Here is a 12182-nt window from a genome sequence, read left to right on the forward strand (position 1 = left end):
TATTTTAAATGAGCACCACTAGGGGCTGTTTGGTTCCTTGGCACCAGTTCCACAATTTACATTAGGCAGATTGGCTTCCATTGCAGGCAACATACACATGACTAATTGATCCCCTATACATACCAACGTGGTTCATTACATCATCCTAGTTACATGAGATTGAGGATAAGGATATTGGATAGTCCTGTACACAAGACACCTTTTATTCCCCCAAATGGGTTTACTACTGTATATCTACAATATTCAGGAAGACATTGTAGTCTTTCTCACAATACAAGTGACAATAATTTTTGGTTTTGTATTTAATTAATTTAGAACAATTCCTCTTTTTTTACTTTGACAATAAGGACTTTTTTTGTGATCAATGGCAAAAACTTTTGAATGAATCCATCTGGATTTTATTTCATAACACAATAAAATGTAGAAAAGGGGGTGAATGCTTTTGTGACACAGTAAATAATGCAATATATTATACACCAAAAATACTTGGTTTAAACATGGACAGCAACACTGAGGGCTTCCATTCTTTTATTGCAGCCAACAGTGACTTCATGCATAACCAGGTCACTAGGAGTGATCAGCAAGTGAATTTCCTAGTCCCACTCAACTGACTACATTGATATGGGGTAATGGCGATATTGATGTGCCCAGAGACATTGGCAACAATTTATATACCTATATAGAGTTTATAGGTATGTAGCCTCTAAATGATTTCATGTGGCTATACTTGGTCACCTGATCTCCCAGTTATATCCAGTCACAAAAGCTCCTCTTGTGAAAAAGAGAACTCACAAGACCTAAAATGCACTCCAGCACAAGGGTCAGGCAGCACAAACTTTTCCAATAACAAAGGCCTCCTAATAATAGTCACAGGATGTGTACCTGTGTATAGTAGTGAAGAACATGGATGAACATATCCAACACAACAACCACACAGTTAAGTCCATACACATGAATAGGGTCAACAGAAAGAAAAATCATTCAACAAATTGCCTATTTAGGTTATATAGATCTTGGAGCCAAAACTATGACTGCTTTTCACCTTGCTCAGCAATTAATGGCATTGATGCCACTGTTCTTTGACCAACATGCCAGTGCCACATATAGAGGTCTCTCTGATGAGCTACAACTTTCAATGTTGCTAAAATGCTGAATAACAATATGTTATAGTGACATTTTATAAAATCATGACACAAACACATCAACCTAAATAAAAATCCTTTATTTTCATGAATATTATTCTCATTATTCTACCTAGAGCAGAGTAAAAGGTCCACCATGCCACTTAGGAACTACAGTGTGTGGAGGCTGAGGTCAGGTCTGCCAAGGGGCTGAATACTGAACATGTACACAGAAACTGACAGACTGACAGACAGAAAATGACAGACAGAAACAGACTGACAAACAGACACAGGGGCAGGAGGGTGGGGGAGAGACAGACATACAGAGGCAGGAAGTCGGGGCACAGACAGACGGAGACAGGAGGGCGGGGGACAGACAGTTAGACAGACAGACAGAGGCAGGAGGGCGGGGGACAGACAGTTAGACAGACAGACAGACGGAGGCAGGAGGGCGGGGGACAGACAGTTAGACAGACAGACAGACAGACGGAGGCAGGAGGGCGGGGGACAGACAGTTAGACAGACAGACAGACAGACGGAGGCAGGAGGGCGGGGGACAGACAGTTAGACAGACAGACAGACAGACGGAGGCAGGAGGGCGGGGGACAGGCTTACGCTCCTTTTCATTCTCCATGCTTAGTTAAACAAGGGATGGGGGCCAAAGGGGGAGAAAGACGGGGAAGGGGCCTTTTTTCTTGTCTTTGAACATTTTCTGATGACCTAAAGATAAGGGAAGGGGTGCAGGGCAGCAGATCAGGCATCAAGCTCATCGTCTGGCTGCTTGACATATTACTTGGGCAAGCACAGACTGACACTGAGAAGAAGGGTGTGTGTGTGTGTGTGTGTGTGTGTGTGTGTGTGCGTGTGTGTCCATATGCACATCTTTGAGTGGTGTTTATGGTCAGCTTTACTTGGATCCATTGTCACTGTACAGTTGAAGAGGTTTCTGCCACAAACGGGTAAAAATCTGAGGTAACAAATGTTCTTCTGAAAGACAAAACAGATAAATGATAAGGCTGTTAATGCTTATTCCCTTCATAGAATATAATCACTTTTACATCCACAATTTTCTTTGGGCGCAAATCACAACAGGTGGAATGAAAACCAGAAATCTGTAAAATGTAATTTGCAGCAATGTCTTCACGTACAAATATTGATAGAATCACCAACATATCGAAGCAAACTACACATGCTGCTTATGTTCTGTAGGAAACCTATCTCAGGTAAAACAATTCATTTGAAGTTGGCAAATAGCTATGTGAACCCAGATTAATATATTAACTCACAACAGTCCCAAACAGTGGTTTGGGACGTGTTCACAGATCCTGTTCGAACATGTGAAACTAATCTAAATGCAGCGGGTATCAGAAATGTTCAAATGTACAACAGCACAACTGTCACAGCAGTCTCCTGTGTGGTCTCACTCACCTGTTTTCATCGGGCTGTAGTGGATCCGCTGGTCACCATATTGCCATCCGCATTAGAGAGAGACTGCTCCTTCAGCACAGGATCTGTAGAGGGGTTACTGTGTTAGAGATCCTATCCAACCACGGCCTTAATACTTGGCACGTCACTACGCAGCAGGGCAACCAGCAGGGCAACCAGCAGGGCAACCAGCAGGGCAACCAGCAGGGCAACCAGCAGGGCAACCAGCAGGGCAACCAGCAGGGCTGGTTCAGGCTAAGATACTCACAGAAGTACGGGTGATCCATAGCCTCTGTGGCCGTCAGTCTCTGCTGGTGATCGTAGCGCAGCAGCTTATCCAGAAGGTCCAGAACCTCTGGGCTCACCAGATGCTGGTTCTCTGTCTGGACAAACTGCTCCCAGCGTTTCCGTGTCTGCCTGAGGGGGGAGCCAGAGAACTAACTTACCCCAGGCAGTCACATCAATAGGACATGATAATCACCTGGGAATTAATGATTCCTTTCCTGGATTTAGGGGGCCACCATCTGATAATTATTTTTTAAATGTGGTCAAAATCTGTAGGGACTCATTTAGGGTAGAAGTAGTACTAGAACAGATCAATCTCTGAACTCTATTAGTCAACACTCATTAAAGCTAAACACATGTCCTAACCCTGTCAGTACTCACTGGCCAAGGAGGTCCTTGAAGCGTGGGTCCAGCTCAATGTGGTATTTGCGCAGGTAGCCAAAAAGCTCATCTGTCCCCAGGACTTTGGCAATTCGAACCAGCTGAAGTCAGAACAGCATCCATTACAAATAAGTGTCTCTGTTTGTCTTGGGGGACATTTCTTCATGTACAAACTAAATCGGGCAGTGAATGTGTAATCTGATCTAATGCGGTTATTATGCATTATCTGGTAGTGATTATCTGCACTTAAAGACTAACAGTCATTTTTATAATACTATGAGAGAGATCTAGATCAGAGGATCCCATCTACGGTCCTCAAGTACCCCCAACAGTACACATTTTCACTGTAGCCCCAAGCCAAGCACAGCTGATTCAACTTGTCAATTAATTATCAGGCTCTCATTGAGTTGAATTGGGTTTGCATGTCCAGGGCTACAACAAAAATGTGTGCTGTTGGGGGTAGTCGAGGACCAGAGTTTGGAACCACTGATCTAGATTACACATGTCTGTAGCTACAGTGGGTTAACTATGATGTGCGACAATTGAAAGGGAAGGTTAATTGATTGGACACCTGGTCATAGTTGTCCTGGCCATGGAAGAAGGGCTCTTTCTGGAAGATCATACTGGCCAGCATGCAGCCCAGACTCCACATGTCCAAACTGTAGTCATACATCTGACAGGAAAATTCAGAATGCAGCAGTTAATCAGCACACCAAGAGCTAGGAATGACAATTCAATTGGTACACAATAACATCACCGGAGCACTTTTAATTTACCGAATGGATGTGGTGTGTGTGGCTGTGTGTGTTGTGTGTAGTTGAGTGTGTCCAGCTGGGGATTTACCTGGTAATCCACCAGTAACTCAGGTCCTTTGAAGTAGCGCGATGCTACTCGTACGTTGTATTCCTGTGCAGGATGGTAGAACTCCGCAAGGCCCCAGTCTATCAGGCGTAGCTGCAGCACACCAAGACACAACAGGGCGTTAGAAAAGAAACACACAGAAAAGGTGGCATGCAAGGGAGGTACTCCAAAAGCATCGTGAGTTTTGCCGTCCGGTGTGTTTTTCCGACGCCATCTGGTGGCCACACAAATACTGGGATGATTTTATGAACTTCGGATAATTTTTTTAATAGCTTGACCAGGAGCAGGATACGTATTTGACCAGGCACGTCACAAGCATCCAACTCGCAGGGTCTACCTCGGTTCCACCAAACAAGGGTTGAGAAAGATGAAGAGCTCCCTTACCTTCCTCATCTGGTGGTCAATCATCACATTGTGGGGCTTGACATCTCGGTGCATGATCCCCATACTGTGGCAGTAGTCTAGAGCCTATGAGCACAAACAACCAAATCATGTAGAGAAATAACGGCTACAAAAACAAACTAATCCAACCGTTAAGGAGACAGGACTACGGGTGCAATTTGAAAACACACAGGGTCAAAATTGAGGCTCACCTTAAGTAGTTCATACATGTAAAAACGTATATCAAAATCTGTTAACTTCTGGTAGAGCTCCTGCAGAGTGAATAAAACAACATTTGAGATTGAAATAGCAGAAAGCAAGTATAAGAAGGATACATCCTTAATGAAACAACTGATGTTAAACAAACCACACGTGATATTTGCGTGAACATGTGAACTCCGTACATGTTGTCAAACACTAGCAGCACATTTATACCAGGGTTATATTTGTTCATATATAAATGTACTTAGCGAATAAAGGGGACTCCTATTCTGAAACCAAACAGCCAAACAGACTGCGAGCCTTAATAGGCCACATGACCAAGATTACCTCCTGAAAACACCATACCAAACAATTCAAACTCCATGCCTAAAGAGAGATGATTCTACCTTAAAATCTGTGTTATTGATGCATTCAAAGACAAGCGCAGGCGTTCGGGACTGCAGAGAGACCAGAGATGGAGAGAAGGGAAAGAAAGTTGAAAATAAATCAGAAAATAAGTGAAATATTCAAATCACAAATATTCAAATTGTTTGATTTGTCAAACAATAACAATGACATTGGGCTATGAGACATTCTCTGCCAGGGAACATGGGTAGACTGGTCCCTGGGCCGCGGCTTTACCACACAGCCGCTGCACACAAACACAGGTTAAGAATTAAATAAAATAATTACAAGCATCGCAATTTCGACCCGGTCACAATTGTTGTCCGTTTGAAATTAAATATAAGTCGAGTTAATTTAGCCTCTGGGATTACTATTACCGTCATTCTTATTTTTGTTGCTAGAAGCATCGAAAACATGTGATAAAGTGGAACTTTGAAGCAATGATTTGTTAAGTTAGCTTTATCGGTTGGGTGTTTCCATGTTATCTATTAAATGGAAATAACCACGCATTAATGTAACAAAGAATGTCCCCCGTTTTATCATGTACAGTTGATAAAAAGGTTGCCATTACTAAGATTTCTGTTAACCAATAAAAAAAAGATATGGATTTAAAACAGTCCCAATAAGTAGTGATTGTGGTGTGATGTACGGTGCAAATGTAATTGTGTCGATTAGATGTAATATTACCCTTCATTAGAGATTCTGTAACTATAATATATATCATCCTTGTCTGATGAACCAATTAGATTAATAACATTTGACAAGTCTTTGGACAACGGGCTTCACAGCTGTGCCATAAGGGCCATCATGAGGCAAATAAAATCTAAATAAAATCTGAATAAAATCAATCAGAGACATTGCCTAAACATCTGGCATGCCAAAACGATCAGCTTGGTACATTGAAAAGAGAAAAAACGCTGCACTGGTGAGCTCAGACGACTGTTGGAGAGCACACCAGGGATAACCAGGGATAACACACCACAAGATGCAAACAACAAGAAGCCTCAAGAACAGAACAGTTGGGTTAGTTTCCCTAAAAAGTATCATAAAGAGCCTGAACATTATGGACATTCATGGCCAAAACTGGAATATTCTTGACTGCCTAGGTCAATCACCCAATCTGAATCTGATTGGACATGATTGTCACATGCTGAAGATAAGACTGAAGCCAAAGAAATGGCCAGAAAAAAAACAGGAACTGAAGAAAGCTGCAGTACATGCCTGGCAAAGTTTCACCAGGGAAGACACCTAGCGTCTGTTGATGTCTATGGGTCAAAGACTACAGGAAATCATAGCATGCAAAGGACAAATTAATAAACAACAACGCAATTGTACATAATGTTAATCTCTCCAAATACTTTTGTAGACTAAAATGGAGTGGTCTATTAACTATGTATGTAAACACGCTGAACTTCAAGATGTCACAGTTAACGTATTCATTTCAAATTGACGGAATACAGACACCGCAACCCAAAAACAGGGTCACAGTCCAAATATATATATTAAGGTGTGGGGGTAACGCAGTGGCCAGGTAACCTGACGGTCCAGAAGAGAGAAAAGCTGTAAAACATACCACAGGGTCTTTCACTGTGTCCACCAATCGAATTATGTTGGTTCCCCCTCGGAGGTTCTCCAGGATCTTGATTTCCCGCTTGATTTTCTTCTTCTTGACAGGCTGATCAGGGTCATAATAACGGAAACATCCAGTCAGACCAGGACGAAGCCAAAACGTTTGACTGTGCTGAATGTGACCTTATTAAGTTGTAATGGGGATGGCATAAACAAGATGCCAACGTTACCTCCCACTATGTTTTGCTGGCTGATTAGTACATGAACAATGTAGTCACTAGTGAAATGCTACTTTCCGTTTGCACAATCTACATATTCCGTTCCCTTCAACTTAAATCTGTAAAGGTACTGTATTTGATCTTTTTTATTTAAAAATCCACTCAAAATTATCAAAGTGAAAGAATCTTGGGACATTTTTTATACTTCAATAAGAAAACATAAAATTAGGATTTTTAATTGTGTATACACACCCCAAAGTTATTAATTTAAGAAAACAACAACATTCTCATGTGTCTACGCAAAAACATTTCTGCCATTGTACAGCAGCATAATTCAAGTCTTTCCCACTTGTCTCATGACACTCAGGTGTAAAGACATGGGTGTTTACCTGGGTGTTTTCTCTTTTCAGATTTAGCTTAAACCTGGTATATGTTTAAAGCAGGCTGCCATGTCATGTCATGGCTATTGAGGGAATAATAATAAAGCAGGCCTTGGGAAATGTACCTTGAGGATCTTGACCACCACCTTCTCATTGTTGTTAATGTTGATGGCCTCAAAGACCTCACTGTACTTTCCTCTGCCAAGCTTACGCACCAACTGGTAGTCCTCCTGGTTACTAGAGGGAAGATGGAAAAGAAATGAGTACAAGATCATTTTCACTGAGAGCAAACAGAGCAGATAACTGTATTTCACATACATCTATCCCAACACCACACTCAAGGTATAGAGTAGGCCCTTTTTTGCTTTACACTGGATATATTAAATGAGTGGCCTAATAGTAAGATTAAAATCAGGTATCCAACTGTAAAGATATTTTAATTGAATTTCTCGTGAACAGCATGTAAATAGATCCAAATGAACTAAACCTCAAAGAACAATATATTTACGACAGGATTTAAAGGAATCCTAGTTATATATGGAAGGCAGGGTATATGAAATGTAGTCACTGTAGCGCAAACAATTCACAAACGTCATTCTGTACAGCCTTGGCGTAAACTGCCAGCTAGGTCTGCTCAATCTCACAGATTGATGACTTTACCATCCAGGTCGATAGCACACGCCAATTTGAACGTGCTTTGCAACGACTTGCATACTCCCATCCACGTTCCGGATAAAAGAAAAAAACGTGTTTATTAAGCAATTACATATCCAAACATGACTGATATAATAAGGGCGCATTGTAGTTACGAAATAACATATTATTATTATTAACAGTATTAATATTATTCATATTATCATTATATAATATGGCACCCGCCCACAGACAGTATTTCCAATGCAATCAAAATAGTGTTGGTGGAAGTAGCTAGATATGGTGTTGTAATAGTGGAGCGCAAATAGGATTTGTCTGCAGCAATATCCTATAATTGCTATTTACCCTGGTAATTCTAATAGAAAACACATACATGGAGATATGGACATCATTAGAGAGATCTATGACTATGAAGCCCATCAGTGAAAATAACGCAAAACGATGTTACGAAATTCGATGCCAAGAAATTACAACATCTTACCTCCAGCTAGGCACGTGGGCTTCATAGTCCCAATATTCCCGGCTCTTCAAAGTGTTGACATCGGCGTATACCCGAGATTTACTGCCGGCCGCCGGGCCGGGCATGGCGAGCACCGGAGCTCGGCCTGTGTGTTCGATTCGATTGCCACGGAGCTATTTTACTGCTTGGAACTGGAACAGAGACCACCGTCGTCCGGTCGGAGTACTGAGACTCGCTGTCAAAGTAGGGTGTTCCTGTTATCTGACACCTTTCCCCGTGAGAGATGACCACAGTGCGCTGTGGACATTTACCGCTGAACACTGCTAGTTGCAGATTGTCAGTCTTATAATCTGACTGGTGTTCCAAGGCTGATGTTGGTTAGGATAGGGACCGTAAAATATAGCCAATTAGGGTTAAAACTGCTGGTAGGATCGACATTTTGGGTCCAGAATGAAAGGCAAAATCAAAAACTGTCACTAATTACATAAATAAAAATGCTAAACATTTCATTAATACTGACAAAAACTGTAAGATTCCAGGCATTAGGGGTTTAGGAATCAAATGATTGCGGGTTAAACCCCCTTGTGGGCCTTAAATCCCAAATCCGAAGCAGGGATCCTACCAGAAATGTCCTCTTCTTTTGATGGCCCTTCCAAGTCAACACTTCCAGCAGGATGGGGATATCGTGGAGGAATTAAACGGAAAAGTCCAATAGAGAAGTTGGGTTTTACAATTCACCCACAAGCTACGGGGTATTGACACCAGCAGGAATAGCCGGTTGGAAAGGGGGTGGTGTAGAAATCGATGTTGCTAGCTAGCTAGCATGCTTACTAACTCAGTCATAAAGAATCGCACCACCGTTGAGCGCGGTGCGGTGCACCCTCGCCGGGGCCCGTGGCATATGCAGACGGAGTGAAGACCGCTTCAAAATCCCTTGAAAAGTCTATTGGAGGTCGGGATGCGGGGCTTTCTTTTAGAACCCCCCCGCTCCTAATTCCGAACCGCAGGAAACCGGATTGTGATAGAAGGCGCACCCGGAAATAAACATCATCTGAATAATGGCCATATAAGAGACAGCACAGAAGGGAAAAATCCGATTTAGAGACATGCCCCCAATATTTTTTCATCCAGACTGGGCCACTTTGGTCTGCTTATTTCCCCCGCCCTGCATAGGGGTGCCCCAGAACGTGACATGCCACTGGTTACTTCTTTCTGGTTGGGGCAGAGCTGGTAGTGTTAGCTGGAAGGTCTGCCAAGGGCCACCGCCCACACTGAAAGATAAACTAGCCAATAGGCATATCGCTCTCTGGTGCATCCCCTACGCTGGGTGGAGGAACTAAGCAGACCAAAGAGCCCTCCATCTGATACAAGAAAAAGAAAAACATTGTGGGCGTGTCTCTAAGTCGGATGTGTCGCTTTTTGTAATATCTTCGGCCATATAGCTATAGATTCAGATACCGCTGCAGCGCCTTTCAGTGCGTAGGAGATATAACAGCACTGGGAATAATTCCACCAATTATCAATCGGAATATAGAAAGCCTGTAGGTTTTTTATACATTTGCTTATTATTTTATTTAAAACTGGCGTCTGTCAAATGCATCTCCTCTAAAGTAAATATCGAATCCAAAAATGGCTTCCATGCATTTGAGCACCTCCTTCCAGTAAGAGAGGTTATATATGGAGATTATTTGCCTCCTTAAAGCAGCATAATCTACAACATTCTGATCCTTTACCCTAATGTCTTTGCTGCAGGGGATATTTTTTTTTGTCACCCAAATTCCCTCCAAGTCATAGATGTTGTGGATTTTCCCTGGGTTCAGATGATCCTAAAGGATAGGTTAATCAATGTTGTTTTTATCAATAAGGTTATTTATCAGTTTCCTGTCTGCTATTATGGCCTGAATTGACATCATCTGTGTTTTCATACTCAATTTCCTTCCATCTTGTTTGGGTTATACCAGCACACTTCTGTCTTATCTATGCTGTATAGCAGTGTTCTTGCAGACATGGAAGGGCCATTCCTACATTATATTTTGAAAGTTGCAAGATGGAGGTTTGTATTTTATTCTAAGCTCTTTATTCTATTCTTTTTCCCCTTTCGTCATATTTTCACCCTCTTTTAAAAGAGAAAGAGTTTTGGTTAAGCATCTGGTGCCTAGCTTTCTGTGTTTGCAAACATTGCCAAAGAAGAGCAATGCTTGTTATGTTGGACTCAAAAATCAGGGAGTTAAAGACTACCTGTAGAAAAGCTGGTTGCTTATGCCTGCTTTACACACTACTTTGGGATAATAATTGGATTTTGTTTTTGTGTGTGAACAATCTTGTCTGTCAATCTAGTCCGTCATCACTTTTCTGTTCTTTTTTACATATTAGATTATTAACTATATTGCCTTATATATTTCAATGGTTCCTTTTATTGTGATAAAGAAAATCTGAGCATAATATCCTGCACCTAAAATAACGCAAATGAAGCCTGTTTGGCCATTACTACTTAAAAGGGGCATTGTGTAGAATCCTGCCTTTAAAAAATAACACAGCTTATCTCCTCATCTTCCCTTACTGAACGAGGCTGGTATAGTAATAGATAGTCCAGGGTAGTTTAGGACTGGAAGGATAGTACTGCAAGAGTCTAAAGTGAGCATAAGGAGATTACAAGTCAATGCAAACAGATAGACAGACCCATTAGAATGTTTAAATGGGGAATATGTCAGCAACTCTGATACATTTTGTAGAAAAACATGATTTGAAACACTAACTTAACACTATAACTACAGATGTCTACTGGTCATTTTTGTTTATTTTTTGCTAGTAGTACAGCAAAAATCACACAAATTTCCCTTTTACAGTAACTGCCCATTCAACATTTCCCTTTTAAAAGCCAAAGTTTAGGGTATCCCTAAATGGATCAGTGGCAAAGTCATTACCTTGCAGTTTGCTGTGTCTTTGTAAAACCAGGGTTCAGATCTTCTCAGAGATTAGTATCTTCTCTGATGGAGCTCTGCCAGACCTGTACTTGTTAAGAGGGATGTTAGTCAACTCTTTAGCAAATGAAAGACATGTTCAACTGGATTTAAATCTTGAGATTTAATTTCCACTGTTTGTACCAGAAAAAAAAACTCCAGTTGCTATAGCCATATGAGTTTAGGTTATGGTCTTGCTTTGGAGATATTTGTTTGAACTTTGGCAGACTGCAATTTCTCCCCATTTTGTTGTATTATAGACCTCATTCATTTTTTATTAAATATATTTTTGCCATCAATCGACAATATCCAATAAAGACAATGCGAAAACACATTTGTGCAAATTTGTGACAATTTATTGAATAAAAAAGAAAAACTGTTTAGGGTATTTCAAGCCTCAAACTGCATTATGATTACTAAAAGATAGCAAAATGTACATTTAATAAAAAATAAATCAAGACGAGAAATATAAAATACAGCATAATAATAAAACATAGAATAAAACGTTATAAAAACATAGGAAGATATAAAAGTTGTAAGACTAAACAGTGTAAGTGAGTTTAAGAGCTCAGTCATAGGCATGTGAAAAGAGAAATGTTTTTAACCTGGATTTAAAAATGGATACGTTTGGTGCACGTCCAAGATCTTCTGGTAGTTTATTCCAGTTGTGTACAGCATAACTGCTAAACGCAGCTTCTCCATGTTTAGTTTGGACTCTGGGCTCTACTAGCTGACCTGTGTTCATGGATCTAAGAGCCTTGCTCGGTTTATATTCTTCAAACATCAGAAATGTATTCGGGTCCTAAACCATTCAGAGATTTATAAACTAAAAGCACCACTTTAAAATCTATTCTGTAACTGACTGGAAGCCAATGCAAAGA

General features: G+C 41.0%; 1 protein-coding gene across 2 annotated transcripts; it reads right to left on the minus strand.

Annotated features, from left to right (window-relative positions):
• Window positions 1–1201: 1201 nt before the first annotated feature.
• On the minus strand, window positions 1202–9531 carry csnk2a2b (casein kinase 2, alpha prime polypeptide b). 2 transcript variants are annotated; one of them, XM_010884038.5, is made up of 12 exons: window positions 8363–9529; window positions 7353–7464; window positions 6634–6735; window positions 5063–5113; window positions 4667–4726; window positions 4458–4541; window positions 4056–4166; window positions 3784–3885; window positions 3213–3313; window positions 2815–2963; window positions 2550–2632; window positions 1202–2108 (listed from the first exon to the last, which is right to left on the minus strand). In XM_010884038.5, the coding sequence occupies exons 1-11, from the start codon at window positions 8464–8466 to the stop codon at window positions 2556–2558; spliced, it is 1053 nt and encodes a 350-aa protein (XP_010882340.1). In that variant the 5' UTR covers window positions 8467–9529; the 3' UTR covers window positions 1202–2108; window positions 2550–2555. The 2 variants fall into 2 exon arrangements, with proteins under 2 accessions (XP_010882340.1, XP_010882341.1); XM_010884039.5 differs by lacking the exon at window positions 5063–5113 and having other exon boundaries at window positions 8363–9531.
• Window positions 9532–12182: the final 2651 nt, after the last annotated feature.

Source organism: Esox lucius, chromosome 19 (assembly GCF_011004845.1).
Source record: "Esox lucius isolate fEsoLuc1 chromosome 19, fEsoLuc1.pri, whole genome shotgun sequence".
Classification (NCBI taxonomy): domain Eukaryota; kingdom Metazoa; phylum Chordata; class Actinopteri; order Esociformes; family Esocidae; genus Esox; species Esox lucius.